Source organism: Perognathus longimembris, chromosome 18 (assembly GCF_023159225.1).
Source record: "Perognathus longimembris pacificus isolate PPM17 chromosome 18, ASM2315922v1, whole genome shotgun sequence".
In the NCBI taxonomy this organism is placed as follows: Eukaryota; Metazoa; Chordata; class Mammalia; order Rodentia; family Heteromyidae; genus Perognathus; species Perognathus longimembris.
Genome location: NC_063178.1, coordinates 24794367 through 24816826, shown reverse-complemented (window position 1 = coordinate 24816826; position 22460 = coordinate 24794367). Strand labels below are relative to the sequence as shown.

Here is a 22460-nt window from a genome sequence, read left to right as displayed (position 1 = left end):
GCCCCATGGCCAATAACAGCAACACATCTGACTCCTGGAGACTGCCTATATCTGACGAGCAGCCCGGCAGCATGTCTGGCATCTTAGCAAGGAAAAACTCCTTTCTCTGCCTGACTCGTTTGTATCAGTTTGCCTCCTAGAAGGTGCCCAGACTCATAAAACACAAGTCAGTGTGGGCCAGCGAGATGGAGCAGTTGGGAAAATGCATTCAGTTAGTATTATCCTCTAGTTTTTGTTTTGTTTTGTTTTGTTCAGTCATGGGGCTTGAAGTCAGGGCCTGGGCACTGTCCTCGAGCTCTTCAGCTCAACTTTAGCACTCTAACACTTGAGCCACAGTACCACTTCCAATCTTCTAGTTTTATAGTTCCTTTTTCTCTGCTGTTCAACTATAATCTCTAGTCTAGTCTCTACATAATCGCCAGATGATCTTGCTTACTGCTCAGTGTTGCAAAGGTGTTCCAGTATCTGAAGGTCAAATTAAGAATTCTCACCATGATTAGAAGGCTGCATTGACAAATAACCAGTGCTCACAACCTTCTTTCTGTCCTCAGGTCTTTACATATGCCATCTCCATCTTTTTGACTCTTTATTCCTACCCAGCCTCCCTCCCAAAATTGTTGTGTTTTTTGTTTTGTTTTGTTTTCTGACTATCTACCACCACCAATCTTAGGTGCACACTTCCAGCATACCTTTGATTTATCTGCAATGTACATCTCCTAACTCAGTTACAAACACCATAAGGGCAGAAGTCATGTCTGCTTTCAGTGTCATTCTGTCGCCAGTATGTAGCTGGTAGTTACTCATTAAGTGTTTGTTGGAAAATGAATGCATATATCTCAGAACTCATTCTTTTATACTTTAATTATCGTCTTATTTGTTGTTCTTCACAAATTTCACCAATTCCTTTAGAAAGCTTTTGACATTGCCAGCATTTAACTTGTCTATTTAACTTAATCTTCAACTGCTCACCCTACAAATCATGTCCAAAGAAAATTCCTGGCTAATAGATTATGAGCAGCTTGCATCCTGAGCTTCTAGTGAAATGACATCAATAATGAGAGAAACTTAGCTGGGGTTTATATGGAAGTTATGTCCTCTATTTTGGATACATTTTTGTTGTTAGTAAACAAAAATCAAAGTTGGATATCACGTTACGTACAGAATCTCTGCCTCCAAATAAAAATATTCCCCCCAAAGGTTGGCACTGATGGCTCATGCCTCTATAATCCTGGCTACTCAGGAGGCTGAGGTCTGAGGATCACAGTACAAAGTCAGCAGGGGCAGAAAAGTTCATGACACTCTTAACTCCAATTACTCAGCAAAAGTTTGAGCTGGAAGTAGAGCTCAAGTTGTAGAGCCTCAGCCTTAAGGGGAAAAATCAAGCAAGAGTGTGTGGGCCTAAATTTAGGCCTTGATACGGCCAGCAAATACATAATACATATATTTAATATAATACTATATTTAATATATATATATGTTCAACACTGATCAAAGCATCTCTCTCACCTTGTTAGTTTACTGAGTATGGAAACAGTCTTGGTATAAGACTCTGGCCGGCTGAAGTCATGTTACTCTGGTGCAAGTGCACGTTCTGTTGTATGTGTGGTGTAGGTGCACACAGGCCCATCTGTGGTGTGGTGACAACTGGGAGAAGGCTTTGACAAAGGGAATTGGGCTTGTCCTCAACGTTCTGAAGATCCAGCAATAAAAGAACTTCATGGGAATCTCAGGGTCAATTTTCTGTCTCCGTTGATTTCACAACAGATACCCAAAGGCCCTCTGGGTCTGCCCTTTCCCTACCCAGACCTTCCAATGGACTTGTTCCCCTGGACATCGGGCTTTTTCAGATTGGCAGAGCTGGCATTGAGCTTGTCTTCAGCATGATTAATAGTAGTCTCTTTTACCACGTTCTTCTGCAGACAAGAAGTCCCAAGCTGTCTCACAGCCCTCAATCTACCACTTTTGGGGACCCTGTCGAGCATTTATCAGAGACATCTGGTGACTCTTTAGAAGCCATGTCTGAAGGAGATGCACCAAGCCCGTTCTCCAGAGGCAGCCGGACTCGAGCAAGCCTTCCGGTGGTGAGGTCAACCAACCAGACGAAAGAAAGATCTCTTGGTAAGCCTTATGAATCAGTATCGATGCCGCTTTCTAACTTCATGTGTGTATTTTAGGCTTATCGTGTACTCCTATTGATTAATACTGATTTGATCTTGATTTATAAAAACTCTAATCTTAGGGAAATTCATTGATTTACTGTTGTGTTAGTCAGCTTTCTTTCACTATGATGAATAGTGGAAATAATCAATATGTGAAGAAGAAAGGTTTTTTTTTCTGGTTCATGGCTTAAAAGATTTCATCCCATGCTTGGCTGGCTCTATTGCTTGGACATGTGGCCAGGCAGCAATCATGGTGGAGAATAGAGCCTTAGCATCCTGGAAGCAAAGACAGAGCAGACTGACTAGGTCTTATAGTCCCCCCAAGGACACCACTCCAATGACCTAACTTCTTTCCATGATCCTCCATCTCCAAAAGGTTTCACTGCTCCCAGTCCATATGGACTTTGGAAGACATTAAGATCCAAACCATGACAAATATCAGCTTTAGAGGCTTTGCTGAAGAATCAGCCAGAGTCCAAGCTGTCTTTAGGGTTGGGCTTATTGAGAACTGGCTAGAGTTAGTAAACTAGAAGCTGAGTAATTGTCAGCTGAGGTTACCAGTCCAGAAGGTGATAGAACTTGCTTGAGTTCTACTCACTTGAAGGACAGACCTGAGAATGAACCTGGCCTCACCTCCCAACCTTCTTCCTCAGCCTCAGAAGCTGGGATGGTTGAGTACATTGCCCTATGAGATGGGTTTTCCAGCCTCATTCTACCTTCTCGAGTCTGGTCCAGGATGAGTGGCTTCGGGAGGGAGGGGGACCATGTGAAGACTGCAAACACAGGAAGGTTGTCCTCCCACACAGAGGAGAGGGTGGAGGGGTCTAGCACATGGGGGACACAGCTCAGCCTTTCAGCAAGCTTTGCTCCAGAGTAGGATTCTCTCCTTTCTTGCTTGCTTTTCCTTTCTTTCTCCCCTCCCGCTCCTTGTCTTCCTCCCCTCCCTCTTTCCCCAGAAACAAAATCTACAGGTAATAGGTTTGAACCTCTCTTTCCTAAGTCCTCTGCCATTTTTGAGGTTTCCATTTGGCACTTGAATTTGCAGACAGCCGGGGTTGAAGAAAGAGGGCACAGGAAAAGGATGGCCATGCTGAAGCCATGCAATCTAGTCCCTGCAGCCCTGCGAAACCTAGCAAGGGCGTGGCTGGAGGAGGGAAGAGACCGATGTTCTCTCACCTGCTGAGGTCAGCTAGAAAAGATGGGGCTCATGCATGTCCTAGCTTTCTTTACAGAAGAAAACAAACCCTATAATTATTTGTGTGGGTTCAGGCATTATCCTGACCTAAAAAATGCCTGTTCTTTAGATTGTCAATATTATTCTTTTTTAAAACTCTTGCCAGGTCATTTGTCATTAATTTTTATTTTAATTACATAGCTTGATCAGGTATATTGGGATAACTTGACAGATGAATACATGTGTAATGATCAAATCAACATGCTCACTATTTTCATTGTCTTAAAATTTTTAAGAATGTCTATTAATAGCTTGGGGTACAGTAGAATGCTTTATCTCATGTGTATGATATGTCCTGACCCACTGGGGTGATTATGTCTCTACCTCCTAATCACTACTTAGAGTTTGGCCCCTTTGAGCTCCTCTTTTCTATTTATTCTTAATATACATAATAGGTTACTACAAAACTATGGAAGGGCCCAGCACTGGTGGCTCATATAATCTTAGCTACTCAGCTAAGCTCTGAGGATAGCAGTTCAAAGCCAGCCCAGGCAGGAACACCCATGAGATTCTTATCTCCGCTTAACCACCAGAAAACTGGAAGTGGCACTGTGGCTCAAAGTGGTAGATTGCTAGCCTTGAGCGAAAAATGCTTAGGGACAGTGGCTAGGCCCTGGGTTCAAGCCCCTCCACCAAAACAAAAACAAAAAAAACCCTATGGCATGCCTCATACATCTGCATGACATCCTAGTGCAAGAGCTCTGCTCACTTGTATTATTCTGGTTTCAGTGTGCGGGCTGCTGAAGCAAGCACGGCATTCATGGTGAACATTAAACTTTAATCCAGGCATGGTGCTCCGTGCCTGATAGTCTAGCAGTTGGGAGGTAAAGACATAAGGAACAAGAGTTTCAGGCCATCTTGGGCTGCATAGCAAGGCCTGTCTTAAAACCAATGACCTTTAATTTTCTAAAATTACATATTAGCCCAGTAGGGCTCAGGCCTGTAATCCTAGCCATAGGGAAGCTGAGATCTGAGGATTATAGTTCAAAGCCAGCCAAGGCAGAAAACTCCACGAGACTCATTTATCTTCATTTAGTTACCAAAAACCCAGAAGTGGAGGTACAGCTCAAGTGGTAGAGCATCAGCCTTGAGAGAGGGAAAAAAAAGATGAGGGACAGTGCCCAGGTCCTGAGTTTCATCCAGATAGGTAGGTAGGTAGGTAGATAGATATTGTACTTCATGTCCTTCCTCTAACACTAATCATCCAGGGTTCTCATTTTACAAAGGAGAGAAGGCCACTGGAGATCTGGGGGCGGGGGGGTGGGGAGGTATGTTTATGCTGAAACCATTAATTAAATAAGAGAAGCAGGGAATTGAGGCTATGAGTCCAGTCCAGTTTTATAAATAGGATCTGGAGTGGGGCACCACAAAAGCACTGGGGGCCAGGCCATGACCAGATTTCCCCAGCTCCCCCAGGCTGTGGCTTGTCTGGACGATGGAACTGGGTCCTTGAACACTAGGGGCTGGAGCCAGGTAGGGAGTGGAATGACTCCTTTGTGCCACAGGAAGTGAGGGAGTTCAGGTCTTTATATGCAAAAGAAGGGGAAGATAAGAACTACCTTTGTGCTGCTGGGGACCTAGGGAGCCCTGAGTCTGGCCTGTGGATAATGGAGCCTTTGTCTTGAAGGCAGGAGTTTTCCCTGGCAAGCACCAATTGGCCCTGCAGTTGGGTACCTGCCTAATTTGGGAAGCTCAGTGTGTGTGTGTGTGTGTGTGTGTGTGTGTGTGTGTGTGTGTGTGTGTGTGTGTGTGTGTGTGTGTGTGTGTGTGTGTGTGCCTGCCTTGCCCCAGCAGTGTTTTGTTTTGCAGAAGCAAAACCTGCTTTCCCAGCAGGTTAAAAATCCATCTGAGGGCTTTGCTCCTCCAGGCCCATCATGAGCTTTCTGGCTTGTGCTTGTGATTGTCACAACTTCTGGATAGGTTTGCCCCGGCCAGGAAAGCTATGGTTTAAGAAAATGGGGCTGGTACAGGCCTGCCAGACTAGAACTGCTCTTGATCACCTCCCTGTGGCTAGTTTGGGAATGTCCTCCTGGCCCCAGTGAGTGGCGTTAGCAGGTTACCTTTGCCAGAGGATGGGAGGGAGACAAGCAGGGGGAAGTGTGATTTTTGGCAAGTCTATAAACATAATCTCCCCTTCTGGGGATCTTGCTGAGCCCTGACTTTGGGAACAATCTCTCCATGCCTGATCTGATTTACCCCCATGGCCCATAGGATTCTGGGAAGAGCAACTCTGACTTTGAGCAGCAAGACTTAGCAGTACCTTGGTGGCCCAGAGTGCGCCTGTGACCCATGAGGCATCCCTAGAAGCCCTGTTGGTGCCATTGGAAGCCCTGTCCTCAGAGTCTTCTTTTGGGACTGGAATGTTGTCACTTATCATCAAACAGAATTTTGAAATCTCCTTTGAAGCCTCATTGCTCCTTATGTATTTAAAGTTTTTTTTAATTTTGATGACTTATTCATATATATACACATACACATGCACACGTACACATATGTATATGTTTTTAAATTAAAGACTCTAGGCTGGGCATAGTGGCACATTACTATAGTTCCCTCCCACCCCCCACCCCCCCCTCAGCACTCAGGAGGCTGATGATGCAGGAGGATTGTGACTTCTAAAACAGCCTGGGTGACATAGTGAAATATTATCTCTTTCTAAAAAATTAATTCATGGCTGGGAATGTGACTTGGTGGTAGAGTGCTTGCCTTGCATGCATGAAGCCCTGGGATTGATTCCTCAGTACCAACTAAATAGTAAAAGCTGGAAGTGGCACTGTGGTTCAAGTGGTAGAGTGCTAGCCTTAAGCAAAAGGAAGCTCAGGGACAGTGCTCAGGCCCTGGGTTCAAACCCCAGAACTGGCAAAAACAACAATAATAATTCTTTTAGAGTAGTTTTCGATTTCTAGCAAGACTGAGAGAGTTCTTCCCAGCCCCTCTCCCCATTCGTTCATGAATGCATAGCTGTGCTCGCTGTCAGCACCCCACCCCTGTGTTCTAGGAAGTGTTTAGTTGACCTTAGATCTTGCAGTGCTGCTTGGTGCTGTGTGCTCTATGGGTTTGCACACATGAAAAAAGACCCATATCCACCACTATAGTACCAAATGGGATATCCTCACTGCTAGCATTCTCTGCTGTTAATCCTTCCTCTCCCCTAAGCCCCAGCAACCACTGAGGTGTTTCTGTTTGTTTTATTTTTTGGCAGTTCCATGGTTTAGGTGGAGTCTTATTTTTTTGGTCAGTTCTAGCCTCCATTGGTGATCCTCCTATCTATGTCTGTAATGTAGCTAGGACTACAGACAGGAACCATCACAACTGCTTTATTTATTGAGAGGTGGTCTCACTAACTTTTTACCCCCGGGCTGGCCTTTGAACCATGATCCTTCCAATGTCTACTTTCCAAGAATCTGGGATTATAGACATGAACCACCAAGCCTGGCACCACTGAGTGTTTTATGCTTCTGGATTTTTCCTCATCCATAATATCATATTGTTGGAGTCAGCAGTATGCATGTGGACTTTGCAGATTGAATTCTGTCACTCCATTAATATGCACTTGGGTTTCCTCCTTTGTCATTTCATGGCTTGGCAGTACATTGCTTTTATAGAACTGAGTAATACTCCATCATCTACAGTGTCAGTTTATGTTGTGTCCAGCTTTTAGCAGTTATGAATAAAGCCCCTTAAACATCTTTGTGTAGGTTTTCATGGCAACAGAAGTTTTCAACTGTTTTGAGTAAATTCCAAGGAGCTTTGGTCCTGGATGATAGAGGAAACTGTCTAATTTCATTTCACCATGGGGTTTTAAGAGTATCACATGAAGTTACCACTTGTCATGTCACCCCAAAAATGTGAGATACCATTGGTGCCCACCCCTAGCTACCGAGCCTGGAATGGAGTTGAGGGGAGAGTTCTTTCCTCACCTGCGCTTCTCCACCCAGGGCCATTTGTGACTACAGCCTTTCCTGGCTCCGGCGGCCCCACGATGAACGAAGCCCTTCATGTGGTGCGGGAGGGAGCCTGGTGTGCAGGGTCTCCAGCCACCTTCCCTCACGCCACACTTGTGTACAGGCATGCGTGTGTACAGTAAGTACATATGTTTAAGTAGCCCGTAAGGACACGCTGCCCTCCGAACAGTGTGCCAGTTCTGAGTCCTCAGGTTCATCTAACTGCAGATGGAAAAATCTTTGAGTGAAAATCGACTGCATGTGTCGCTCATGGTTCTCTGTAGTGCGCATGCACGAACTTTCTTTTCCCTGTTATTATTTCCGGAACAGTGCAGCACAACATCTTTTGCCCAGCACATACATTGTGTGAGGTGGTGTGAGCTGTGAGGTTTCTGGGAGGATGAGTGTAGATTCTGTGCAAATCCATCGCCGTCACACTTAGGAGAATTGGGTGTCTGCAGGGGACCCTAGAACCAGCCTTCTGTGGATGCTAAGTGATGACTGTCCTAGGGTGCCACATGCCCGCTCTTCATCTGGGAAAGGCACGCCAGACGCCTGCAGAACATCCCTCCCCCGTGCAGAGGCCGGCTAGCTGTTCATGGAGACTCAAAGCAGCTCAGTGGCTCTGGTTGGTTTCAGTGACCTCCTGCCTTTCCATCTGGACTTTAACTGAGGGATCCCAACCCAACCACAGCCCAAGTTCTTCCCTGTGGAATTCATGCCATTTCTCCCTCACTCCCCGTTTCGGTGAAAACCGAGAGGATTAGGATAAAGGCAGCCCCCACAGATAAATCAAGAACAGTTTTCTAGTGGTTTGGTTTTAGAACTAACTTGGGTGAAGAATTGCTGGGGTGAGCAGTAGGCCTGCAGTCTGAGAGATGGCTCCTTTTGATCACAGCACTGCCTCCTAAATGCCTGTGCCCATAGGCTGGGCTGGTGTCTGGCCGCCCTGTCCTTGGCCTTCGGGGAAAGGGTGCCCACAAGATATTTCCACCCGTCAGTGCGCCCTCAGGAATTTGAAATGAAAACTCATGCAAACAAGAACAACAGCAGCCACTTCCTCCTAGATGTAGCCAGATTCCTTGTTAGCCAGATTCGCACAGCTCTAGCGAATGCCTGGCTGGCCACCCCAGCAGCCATTGGGTAGCATGGCCCTTCCATCCGAAGCTGCCTCGTCAGTGCGCAGTGATAGGTCAAAAGCAATCCTAAGTGGATAGGTCACTCCTATCCTAGGAGAGTTTTAGACAGCTTGAGGAATGGCTTCCCAGTGAGTAGGATGACCGCGTTTGTGGCTGCTCTGTTCTCCCCAGGTGGTAACTTGGATGGTTATTCTTTGTGGAGATTTAGGGGAAAGAAGGGGCCTGCCACCTGGAACACGTGAGGGAGCCTAGTGCAAAGGATCAGAAGACCTTTCCAAAAGAGGAAGTCAAGGAATAAGTCAAGACCATTGTTAGAGTGTTTGAGCATGAATTCATCCCCTGAATACCAAAAAAAAAAAAAAAAAAGCACTTTCAGGAAATGAAAAATGCATTACTCCATAGAGTAAATAGTAATAATAACAAAATAACAATATCATTATTAACTTACGATATTAATTATAATTACTCATGTTAATATTAATACTAGTTATTAATTATTATTTGTGTGTGTATGCTGGTCCTGGGGCTTGAACGTAGGGCCTGGGTGCTGTCCTAAGATTCTTTTTCTTTCTCAAGGCTAGCACTCTACCACTTGAGCCACAGCACCACTTCTGGCTTTTCCTGAGTAGTTTATTGGAGAAAAGAGTCTCACAGACTTTCCTGATTGGGCTGGCTGCAAACCACAATCCTCAAATCTCAGCCTCCTGAGTAGCTAGGATTGTAAGTATGAGCTACCAGCACCTGGCAAATAACTAGTTATTTGTGACATTTGTTTTCCTATGAGCAGATAGTTCTACTTTCCATAAAAGTTGAAAGTACATAACACTTGGTCATACTGTCGGAAGGGCATCTCTTAGAATGTGTATGTGATGCATGGGAAAGGTTGATATAGTTGTGGTAATGAAACACACTCCCTGAGAGACAGACCCTTTGCTATAGATATGGGCAGGCAACTCTAAATGCGGAGGAATATTGGAGGGGAAGGTGAAGGAGAAGAAGGAATCTCCTCTTTCTCAGGAACCAAATTCCAAGGGTGGAATAGGTGATAAAAAGCAACTCCCACCTCCTCCAGAATGGCCTGGGACTGCTGGGGATCTGGATGTTTCCTTGGACACTCTACAGTGACTTTGCTAGAACAAGACAAGAGACATGAAGCCAGTGTGGTGACTTAAGCTTTTAATCCTAGCCATGGGGGAGGCAGAAATTGGGGAATCGGAGATCAAGGTCTAAACCAGCTCTGACATAAAAGTTGGAGAGACTCCATCTCACTCCATGGCTGAGCCGTGTAGCATCCACTGTTATCCCAACTAAGAGGGGAAGCAGAATGACTGACTATGACATGCACATGTCATTCCCAGGGCTGTAAGGAAGCACAAGTCAGATGATCAAAGCCTAGGCTGGCCCAGGCGTAAACTGTAACCCTCCCCAGTAAATAAGCAATGCACAAATAAGCAGGAGGCATAGCTCCTTGTAGCAAGCGTGAGGACCCGAGTTGGTAAATCCCCAGTACTGCCAAAAAGAAAAGAAAAAGAATGAGACGTTAAAAGTTGTTGCCGGAACTGCTTACTAGGAAGAGATTTCCTTCCTTTAGATCAACAACTCCACCTAAAATGCCTCCTTCTGGTGATTGCAGATTCATGGCCCACACTTTTTTTTTTTTAATTAGAAGTTTCTTGTCCATTTGTTTTCTAAAAGATGACTTCCAAATGTGATTGTCTGTGTTTACTTAAGTCTGTAAGAGTTTCCACACATATTTTGCATCCGGTTTTAAAGAAAATTCTGTGCAGTACTAGAAATAAAATTCAGATGCCAGTCTGCTTTCGATCATACTGCTGAGTAGAACCTCTGCCTCCTCCCCTCACGCGAGCGCTGGCCTGCAGCAGGCCGCCTCGGACTTCAGGAAAGGATTTTTCTGGCAGTTTCTTAAGTTTCCGGTGGAGTGTTAAAACCCAGGAAGGCACCTGCCCCCCTCCCTGGGGGCAGAGGTGTGTCTGCTTAGGCCCAGGAGTGGGTGCCTGGGACTCACTTGTCTCCAGTTAGGACCAGGACGCAGGACTGAGGTGGAGCAGGCCTGGGGGCTGCAGCCAGGGGCTGCCGGGAGCAATGGCGGCAGGGCTGTGGTGGGCTTTCCCTCCTGGAGCCAGACACCATCACAGCAGAACTCAGTCCTTACCAATCGGAGCCACTCCTTTGGAGGCTGTCATAGCCTGAATTGGCTCCGCTCACCACCCCCCCACCCCAGATTCCCTTGTCCTTCAGAGTGTGACTGTCTTTGGAGATCATACGTTTAGAGGTGTTTAAGTGAGATCCTAGTAGTAGGTCCTAGTCCAGTGTGACAGATGTCCTTGGAGATACAGCCACACGGTCAAGACCAGGCGAAGGTACAGGAGAGCGAGGGAGAAAGGTCTCACAAGAAGCCTGCTCTGCCAGCACCCTCACCCTGTATTGGACCCTCCTGTGGTTTAAGCCATCTAGCCTGGGGTGCTTTGTTACGGGAGCCTAAATAAAGGCAGGAAGGGATTCAGGCCCACTTCCCTTCCTCACTCCCATCCTTACTTGCTAGTGGCAGTTGCCACAAACATATTGCACATCTTTTACAGTTGGGCTGAAGGGCATGGTAGCATGCGCCTGTCATCCCAGTTGTCTGTGAAGCATAAATAGGAGGATCAAAGTCCAGACCCTGTTAAAAATTAAAAAACAGAAATGAACTCCAATACCACCACTCTTCCCTCAAAAAAAAAAGTCACAATTGTTTTTTTTCCCTACATATAGTTTTTGGTTTTGTTTTTTTCTCTAGCATCATCCACTCTCGTGCACAATGCATCAGCTTGACAGAACTTGAAAACCTCAGGTGCAAACTCACCTCCATTTCGACTTCAAATTTAACAAGCAAACATTGTTTGGCATCGGCTTCAGCTGCATGCCATCAAGAAAAGCTTGCATTTTTCACTGTGCTGAGATTGAGTTCTGCAAAGTTTGGAAATGTCATTAAAAATGAAGTTCCCACCAACTTCTCACTTTTCCGACTTTTCTAAGGTGTTAATTGGCTTCAAGGCATCTTTGGCTAAATGTCTTCCAGTAATATAATGATAAAAATAAATCCGTCTTCCTGCGCCCCACCTAAGTTTTTACCCGCTCTCATCCCCACCCCCAATTCATGTATTTATTAAGAATCTGCTTCATTTCTGGCACTGTTAAAGGTGCCATAGTGAGTTACTTAAAAAATACGAAAAAATCTGGTTTTTGTATTTAAGGAGCTTTTCTTTTTTAGCATAACAAAACACACATTAAGAACCAAGTAGAAAATATACGTAAGTCAGTGTCTTCCCAGATGATGTTATGATTGCACCCAGTCACATGGACTCCCATCTCCCCCCATACCCCCCAGTCCCTGCTGCTCTGCCTGACCCCCCCCCCCCCCCCCCCGCCCATTATCCCCGGTCCCCTATAGCCTCACAGTCTCCCTTGCTTCCTTTAGGCCCCTATTGATTAGAAAGCCTTCCACTGATAAAATAACACCACCACCACCACCACCCCCTGCTGCTTACCGTACTGCCCTAGCCACCACCACGTGCGTGTACTTAGAACATGGGGTCCCAGTCTCCAGCAGAGAACGTAAAATATAGACATCTGGTTACCTTTTCACTTCCCTTCTCTTCCCCTTTCTCTCATTTCCTTCCTTTCTCTTCCTTGCCTTTCTCTTCTCTCTCCTTCCTTTCCCACCCTCACCTCTCCCTTCCCTTCCCCTCCTATTTTCCCTCTTTTTTCTCTTCTTTCTGAAACAATCTCACTGTGTGTAATCTAGGCTGGTCTTAAGCTCTCACTCCTCCCTCCTATCTCAGCCTCCTGAGAGCTGGAATTATAGGTTTGTACTACCACATTCTTGAGTTACTTCCTCCTTAGATCTGGGTTGGGATGTAAGAATCTGCACCCACAACCAGTTCCCAGATGACACTTAGATGCTACTGGTCAGAGGCCCCTGTTCAGACTTAGGACCGACCATAGGCTGTCTTTGCCAAGATGTGTCTTTGCCACATGTTATTACACTGTAGCACCACATGAGGGCATGTTAATGTTTTCATGTCCAGGGCAGGTGAGATGGAGCGGGGCATGCTATAGCCACTCAGGATCCCTGGTCATGGAGAGTCTTATCTGAACACCTTGGCAATGCAGGATGAAGGGACCATAGTCAACCTTCTTTGGCTCTTACCCTTTCTGCAAGAAGTAACAGTTACATGTAGCGACTACACAGGCTACCCGTCCGTACATCAGAGGGAATAAGGAGTGCAGCCAACAATGGACCTGAGTATTTATCAACAATACTAGTGACAACCATGCTTAAAAATTGACACACGGACCATCAAGGCCACAGAAGACTGTCCAGCTAAAGAGGAAAATAGCCAACCAGACTAAAAAAAATGAAAGGAAATCTCATACCCTAAGGAGAAATGAAAAGAAAATATGAAAGAGCAATTCAGAGATAAGACAAAAATGACCAAGACCATCTGTGTTTAATAGGAATCCTGGATAAGATCTGAGAAAATTGAAAGAAAGGCTAGATAATAATTTATATATCGGGGCTGGGGATATGGCCTAGTGGCAAGAGAGCTTGCCTTGTATACATGAGGCCCTGGGTTCAATTCCCCAGCACCCCATATACAGAAAATGGCCAGAAGTGGCGCTGTGGCTAAAGTGGCAGAGTGCTAGCCTTGAGCAAAAGGAAGCCAGGGACAGTGCTCAGGCCCTGAGTTCAAGGCCCAGGACTGGCCAAAAAAAAAATTATATATCACATGCAAGGTCCCAATCTCCAGTTCTTAAGAAAATTAAAACTCAGCACACGAGGCGTAGAGAAGAACCTCAGAATATATGTAAAAACGATCTAGCTGGCCAGGCACTAGTGGCTTTTGCCAGAATCATAGCTTCTCAGGTAGCTGAGATGTGAGGATCACAGTTCAAAGCCAGCCTGGTCAGAAAAGTCTGTGAGACTCTTATCTCAAGTAAATTACCAAAAAAAATCCAAAACTGGAGCTGTAGCTCAAGTGGTGTAGCCCTAATCTTGAGAGCACAAAAACTTGAGCACAGTGCACCCAGGCTCATTAGTTCACACCTCAGGACCAGAACACACACACATAGCCAAGCTGATGTTAATTATGGAAGGCCAAGTGCTTTCACTCTGCTTAGAAACTATCAGGAGTGTTACTCCGCATAATTCTGGACATGTTTGAAAATGCAACCAGCAGGAAAAGCACACTTAAAGAAATCAAACTATCACTGTTTTCAAATGGCATTATCTACAACAGAAATCCCAATAATGTACAAAAACAAAACCTTTCTAGAACTAATAAGCAAGATCAGCAGGGTCAGGAGACAACAGATCAATACACAGAATCAACTGCATTCCTACACTGTAACAACCAAATAAAATAAACCAAATAAAAATAAAAGCCCAGTATCATTTATGATAGCTTGAAAGAAAATGAAATTCTTAGGTATAAATAGAACAAATTGTGTGTGTAGACTGAAAATACACTTACAAAAGAAATAAAAAATTAATAATTGATGAGGCATACTTTACTCAAAAATTGGAAGACAATCAAACTAAATAGTATTCCCCAAATGAATTTATAGGCGTGAAATAATTCCTATAAAAACCACAGCAAATTGTTTTAAACATAAACAAACTCACTCTGATGTGTATATAAAAAAGCAGACAAGTTAGGGGAGCTAAAATTGTTTTGAAAGAAGAATGAAGGGAGTGGCATCTTTCTACATGGATGAGTGGCTTTCTGTAGAGCCACCATAAGTAAGACTTGGTTGGTGGAATTGGCTCCCTGATCAAAACAGAATGGAGAACCCAGAGACAGAGCCACGCAAACATGGTCACCTGATTTTCCTTTGTATGTTTGTTTTTGTTTTTTTGAGGGAGAGTCTTGCTATGTGTCCCAGGCTGATCTTGAACTTCTAGTCTTTTCACCTCCACCTACCATCTGAAGAGATTATAGGCATACACATCATACCAGCCTATTTCTTTTACAGAATTACCAAAGTAATTCAACAGAGGGAAGATAGTTTTAAAAAACAAAAAACACAAAAACACAAAATGAATGGCGCTAAAGCATTTTGAGATCCATAGATAGGTGAACATTAAGGTATCGCTCATACATTATACAAAAATTAGTTCTAAATAAGTCATGGACTTTAAAAGGTGAAATTTTAAAACTTTCAATAAAAAAATAAGTGAGGGGCTGGGAATGTGGCTTAGCGGTAGAGTGCTTTCCTAGCATGCATGAAGCCCTGGGTTCAATTCCTCAGCACCATATAAACAGAAAAGGCCAGATGTGGCACTGTGGCTCAAGTGGTAGAGTGCTAGCCTTGAGCAAAAAGCTCAGGAACAGTGCTCAGGCCCTGAGTCCCAAGCCCCAGGACTGGCAAAACAAAAACGGAAAAACTCCTATGCAGAAATAGTTCAAAAAAATAAGTGATATTATTTATAACTAGGGGAATTACTAGAGTTTGGGTCCGGAAGGTCCCCTGTGTTAAAGGTGTGCTCCTAGCATGTGGCACTAGAGGGCGATTGTAGGTCATTGTGGGATGCCCTTGAAGGGAGCTGTGGGACCCTGTGTTCTCTGTAGTCTCTCTTTCACTTCTGGCTATAAGTTGGGGTCTTCCCCACCGTGATGTGTTCCCTCACCACACAACAAAAAGCAGCTGACCATTGACTAACAAAATCCCTAACTGCACGCCAACAGCAAACCTTTCTCTTTAAGTCAGTTACCTCAGGTGTTTTGTTACATTAAAGGAAAGCTGACATATACACTAGAGTCTTAGACATGATATGAGATGGTAGGACGTGACACTGAAAGAATTAGCCATGAAGGGAAACAGAGAAATTTTTTTTTGTTTATGAATGCAATGCATTTGGGGTTTTTTAAAAATATTTCCGTATTTATTGTCAAAGTGATATACAGAAGGGCTACAGTTTCATACGTGGGGCAGTGAGTACATTTTTGTTCAACTTGTCACCTCCTCCCTCATTTTTCCCCTTTCTCCCCCCTCCCCTTTTCCCTCTCCCCTGAATGAGTTGTTCAGCTGGTTTATACCAAATGATTTTTAGGTCTTGCTTTTAGAATCATTTGTCTTTTTATCCTTTGTCTCTTGATTTTGATACTCCCTTTCCCTTCCCTAGTTCTAATACACACACACACACACACACACACACACACACACACACACACAAGATATGCATTGAGTGTTAGGACTACATTCTCAAAAACAAACAAACAAACAAACAAACAACAAAAGCCCTGTTAAGATGAAGTGACAAGCTAAGAGAAAATATTTGTAAACCACATATTTGACAAAGGACTCAAAGTAAGAGCTCTCACAGCTCAATTAAAAAAAAGAAATTCAATTAGAAATTAGGTGCAATATAGAGAAATTTTTACTAAAGAAGATGGACAGATGATAAATAACCACAGGAAAAGATGCCCAGCACCATTATCTTTGAGAAAAATGCAAAATATGACCATAAAGAGCTATCACTGTACAATAGTTAAATTAAAAATAGCAATGATCCCAAGTGCAGATGAGGATTCAGGGACACGTGAGCCACTCAGCCACTCAGCCACATTGCCGATGGAAACGAAAGTCACACAGCCAGCCTGGGAAAGAAGTGTACTGGTTCTTTGTAAACTAAACAAGGACTCACCATCTGACCCAACAATTACATTCTTTCTCCTTTATCTCTGAAAAATGAAAACTCCTCTTCATCAAGACTCTTTTCCATGCATTTGCAAAGCAGCTTTGCTCTCTGTAGCCAAGAGCTAGAAGCCCACCTGATGTCCTTCAGCATGTAAATGGCTAAACTAGGCCACCTGTGTCCCTTGCTGTCCTACTCAACAGGAAGGGACAAGCTGCTGGTATGTTCAGCACCTTGAAAGTATCTCAAGGGAATCGGGCTTCGTGAGGGAAAGCCAATCTCAAAAGATTGCATTCTTCTTCCATGGATGCAGAACACTCTGGATATAAAGGAATGCGCATTTCTTTCTGTACCATGTCATTGACACTCAAACATGGAGGATGTGCCAGGAAACATGTAGGCTTTCTTTAAGACGTGCGGCAGGCGCCGACCCACTCGGTGATGCGTGACAAGAAGGGCAGGGAAAATGGCATTGTGACCAGATGAAGAGTAATCGTGGTTGTGGCAGCTGATTTTTCCTGATCCAGGTTAACATTCCTGAGTGGATATTGTGGAGATTGAGGATGGTGAGTCCCACTGAGGAGCTCAGGGTGCTTCGCTGTTAGCAGAGGCAAGCGTTTTGTACTGGGAGGAGAGAGGAAGAAGGGAGGGTGGGAGGGTCAAGTGACCAATGGGAAACTTCCTTTTGATGACACAGTCATTTGGTTTGTAGTCATTTGATTTGGTTACAGTCTTGGGAAAGGCAAATAAACTAGAGCCATGAATAAAATTCCCTTTGTAGTACAATTCATCTATGCCAATAATTTTTCAGAATTCTTCTTGTAGGCATTGTTATGCTTCCAAAATAATTGAAGAGATGAGGAAAAGATTAATGCTAAGTAGAGGTTAGTGGGGGGGATAGGGGAAGCAGAGTCAGAATCCAGAGAAATAACTCAAGGGACACTCATTGTAATGGTACAGATTGTGGTAGCAGCTATGCATAGCTGCACACACACACACACACACACACACACACACACACACACACAGCATGTGTTTCAATCTCAGTTAGCTCTACTAGGCCGTTGTCTTATAGTCAGTTGAGAGTGGAGAAAGACCAAGTGAAACCTTCCTGGGTATTTTTATTTTGCATTTTCCTTCTTACAAGTGTTTGAAATAAAACATTGAGGGGAAAATCCATATGCCACTCCCTAGGATGGTTAATGTAGAAATAAGGCAAGGAATATGTGAATGTGGGTCCATGGATAGTGGTCAAGATGGTTTGAAAAGTTTGACATGATCGTAAGTCATATCAGAATCATGGCAGGAGGTTAGAAATAAGACAGAATAAGAGAATAGGCCAGCAACATCCTGCCAAGACGATAACCTCTTCATATTTATTTCCACGAAGGAGATTGACCCATGTACAGTGGAACAGATCTTCTTATGATAAAATGTACAATGTTATTTAAAATCCTCGGTATTATTTAATGAGTAGCACTTACTGAGCAGCTCTGCCTGCCTGGAAACATCTGGGAGCCCCATGGTCCTGGGAGGACATGGACTTAACTTCTTTTTACTCATCAGCAGAAGAGGCCAAAGGGGTGAATAGTGTGAAGGTCTAGAGAAGTAAAAGCCCAAGTGGGAATTTGAGCCCCAGGCTGTCTGACTCTCGTGCTTCTCATCTTCAAACTCCACACTGCCCTACTGAGCGTACTGACTAGAGAAATAAAGGAAATTTTAAAGGCACGTTTGCAGTGCTTGGCAGGTGAAATAATGTCACCTTCAGGAAGGAAGGAGACATACATTCAAACATAAACTAGCAAAACTGCAATCAGTCGTGTGTTCCCTCTCAGTGGACTTCTTTGACCACACAGTGGGCTAACCTCATGCAAAGCCGGGCTTGCACATCAGCTCTTTCCTGTTCCCAGCTCTCACTAGGCACCCGAAGCCATGTCCCAGGAGCCAGGGCTCAACGAGTCATTATTTAAGACAACAAAGAATATCCATGTGCTGCTGAATTTAGTGTTGTCTGTTTTTAGTGGCATGCATTAAGTTGTACATGGCAATGGGGTCTGTCCTGATAGTTGTACACATATATCATATATATATATAATGCACTGTGATCCTATTCACCCCTATGTTCTTTGGGGGATTTTTTTTGGTGCCAGTACTGGGGCTTGAACTCAGAGCCTTGAGTTCTCCTTTAGCTTTCTTCATTCAAAGTCGGTACTCTATCACTTGAGCCACACCTCCTTCTTTCCCTGTCTTCCTCTCCCTCTTTCTCTCCCTCTCCTCTTTCCCTCTCTCCCTCTTTCCCTCTCTCCCTCTTTCCTTCCCTCCCTCCTTCCCTCCCTCCCTCCCTCCCTTCCTTCTCCCTCTTTCTCTGTCTCCCCTTGCTCCCCCAACCCCCATCAGTGGTGCTGGCTGCTAGGAAAGTCATTTTCAAGTTCAGTTGCTCATGTTTGTTGACAAGTTTGAATAAAAGAATCCTGGAACTGGTCTGGCAGGCTTTTTCTCCTTCTGTTAGCCTGAACTGAATCAGTAAAGCTCTCCTATTTATAGGATTGGAGAGAAGGAGTACTTTGATCTTACCTGAAACATTGTACAGCCAAAAGCTTCTATTTACTGACTCATAAAAGATTTTATGCCTTGTGTGTTGTACTTAAGAGGACTAGAGAGAAGGTCTGGAAACAGATTTAGGATGTTGTCGCCTCTTGAAGTTAGAATTATAATCAGGTGTATTGTTGAGCAATCACACTTTTCTGAACGTGTACAGAGTTCACCATTGGCAGGATTATTGAAGTAAAGCCAAATAACATATTGAAGGAAAGATAGCCTCAAACTCTCACAAGAACACAGCACCGCCCAGCCATCATGGGCAGACTGCCTACGAGTGCCCGTTCCTCTACCACAGCGTCATCTGCTCAGCCCACGCACCTGTCACCCTGTGAGCTCACCGCCATCCGTAAAAACCTCAGCAACACTGCCAGCCCAGCCCTGTCCCAGAGGTCTGCAGACAGCCAGGGCAAACCTCCTGGCCCTGCTGGACTTCCGTTTCCCCATCACAAAATCCTCACTCCTTTCCCAGGAAAAGCAGAGAAATAGGGCCACTGTAGAAATCGGTATGAGCAATGGCTGTCTGCCGGTGGTATTTATCTTTAGTGACGATAAAATCAGGGAGTGTTTAGTTATTAATTTAGAAAGATAGTGATTCTTTTGCCATGATTAAATAAAAGAAGGCTGTGTGTGATAGAGCACCTGTATAGCAGGTGCAAGGCCTTGAGTTCAAACCCCAGTACTGCCAGATTAAAAAGAAAAAAAAAGATAATGAGATTATTTGTGTAAGTTTTGTTTTGTGAAAGTTTTACTTCATATGCTATATAGCTTGCCTGCCTGTTTGCCTGCCTGCCTGCCTGCTCGCTCCCTCCCTCCCTTGCTCCCTTCCTCCCTCCCTCCCTCCCTTGCTTCCTTCCTTCTTGAGATAAACCCAAACTCAACTCTGTAGTCCATGCTAGCCTTGAATTCTTGATCCTCTTGCTTCAGCCTCCTGAGTGCTAGAATTACAGTCAGGCACCGGCACACCCAGTTTATTTCTTCATTAACTTTGGGGTATTCTCTGCCATGTAGTTTAAGCATGGACTTTGGAGCTAGACTGACTGGCATCACATCTAGCTCTGTCACTGACCATTGTGTGATGTCAGTCAGGTTATCTGCTACTCTTGCCTCAGTTTCCTCATGAGTAGAAGCATAAAAGTAAACCTGCATCATAGTGTGAAGACTAAATTCGTGTTAATTTCTCAGTATAGCACCTTGACCATAGTAAGCATTACATAAATGGAAGAGGTATTATTATTAATTATTTTAGAGGGGTTATGGGAAAATTAACCCCAGTATAGAACCTGACCAAGTCTTACTTCCTCTACTCCTCCACTGCAGCAGGGAGGACCTTTTGCAGTGGCTTGCTAACTGGCTCTGCCACTTCCCTCTTACTAATAAGTCTTTAGAGAGTCCCCTGACTCCCTTCCCAGCATTACTGTCCCTTCTGTACACTGCGGGGTCCAGCATCAGCTCATTTCCAGTGAAAGCCCAGCCTTCGCCTGACTCACCACCTGCAGTTTTACCTTGCCTATCTCTCCCAGCTCCTGGCATCTGGGCAGTTCCTTTAGCAGTCTAGTTCATTGCTTGCCACCTTGAGGCCTTTCATACTTCATCTCTTTTGCCTGGAATATTCTCCCAGACAGTAGTGAGAAAGAGGTACTCTTAGTCTAATCTCTGCATATCTTGCTGTCTGAAGAGAACCACTTCAACCTCCTTTTTCAATTACCCTTGCCTTTCTGCTAAGTGACTCCTAACCTGCCTCCTTTCCATACAAAGTAAATACCACATGACGTGTCTCTCCCTGGCTGGTGTTAAAGGTCTATAAGAGCAGCTGTCTTGTTTAGTTTGCCATTGTTTTACAAACATAGTAATGAAAATACTAATGACCCAGAGTGCATGGTACATATAGTCATTTACATGGGGCTTTTCAAACTGATGGAACCCCAGGAAGCAAAAACCACAGGAAGACAAATTTACTTTCCATCCCAGCATCTGTAGAGAGACACTGGGGCAGATCCCTAAGAGAGTTCTCCAGCTCTTGCCTCCTGCAGCCTGCCACCCCTTCCCCTCCTGATGGACTTACACCAAGCATGCTCATTTTGTTTGAGTAATGGGGTTCAGTACTTTATCTCACTTAATACACTCCCCCCCCCCCAGTGCTGGGGTTTGGGACTCAGGGCTGGAGCACTGTCCCTGGCTTCTTTTTGCTAAAGGCTAGCACTCTACCACTTGAGCCACAGCGCCCCTTCTGGCTTTTTCTATGTATGTGGTGCTGAGGAATTGAACCCAGGGCTCCATGTATGTGAGGCAAGCACTCTACCACTAGGCCATATTCCCAGCCCCTCACTTAATACACTCTTGATACAAGCAATAACATGGTCAACTTAAAAGATAACCATAAGAGTGGAGTATATATTGTAGGAATTCTCTTCTGTGAAATTCTAGAAAATACAAACTAATGAATAATGGCCGAAAGCAGACCAGGAGATACTCAGGGAGTGAGGGAAACATGACCAAGACCCGAGAAAACATTTGGGGGGAGATGAAGTTACTCCTTATTTTGGTGCTGTTTCAAGGACGTATGCATATATGAAAATGTATCCGATTTCTGTCTTTAAATATAGGCAGTTTATTATATATTCTTTTGCTCATAATGCTGTTTTCAAGAGGAAATAAGTAATTTGTCCCAAGTCGAAACACTGCTTGAGCAGAGCCTTCTATCTGTGGATTCCTGGTGACCTCCATTTCCACCTCGCCTGCCAGGTGATTAATGAGCTGAGGTTTCCAGCATTAAGGACATCCCATTTCCAATTACATTTATTGTGTCTTCCTCTCTATGGAAAAGAGAGCTTGGGTTTTACCGCACGGAGGTGCCCCCATCATTTGTTGTAAGGCTCTTTCCCTTAAATTGAGTGAACACATAAAATTAGCTGGATAGAATTTGTGGCATTGAAGATTTCTAGGGGTTTTCCATGAGCAAATTGAGCAAATTAATTATTACACCAGGAGCATCAGGAAAGAGCAACTTTGAGGTACAAGCCTGGCAAACAGAGTAGGACATCTGTCTAGCAAACATAAGACCTTGAATTCTACTCTCTCTTTCTCTCTCTCTGTCTCTCTCTGTCTCTCTCTGTCTCTCTCTCTCTCTCTCTCTCTCTCTCTCTCACACACACACACACACACACACACACACACAGCATCTTTGAATTGGGTGCCTAACCAACCAGGTAGAGCATCTGCCTAGAAAGAGTATGGTCCCGAGTTCAATACCAAATCACACACACACACACACACACACACACACACACACACACACACAGAATCTTCGAATTGGGTGCCTAACCAACCAGGTAGAGCATCTGCCTAGAAAGAGTATGGTCCTGAGTTCAATACCAAATCACACACACACACACACACACACACACACACACACACACACCCTCTGGCATAGGAAATCAGAAACTATATAACCTTGTATTTGTATTTTGTTTCTCAGCATAAAAGTAATATTATTCTTTTGTATGTATGTGAAATGTGGATGTATTATATACATATATGTGAGTGTTGAGATTAAACTCAGGAACTCACACTTCTAAATTATATTTTTATTATTTTTCTGGTTGTACAAAGGAGTTACCATTCAATAAATCAGTTTATGAATACAGTGCATCTTAATTGATGTGACCCCTTTCATCATTTTTCCCC

At 44.3% G+C, this 22460-nt stretch overlaps 1 protein-coding gene across 1 annotated transcript in view; it reads left to right on the top strand.

Annotated features, from left to right (window-relative positions):
* Positions 1 to 22460, top strand: part of Kiaa1217 (KIAA1217 ortholog) — a 266366-nt gene that overhangs the window by 137232 nt on the left and 106674 nt on the right. The window contains 1 exon segment of the mRNA XM_048367460.1: positions 1920 to 2118. Coding sequence (XP_048223417.1) covers positions 1920 to 2118 — 199 coding nt within the window.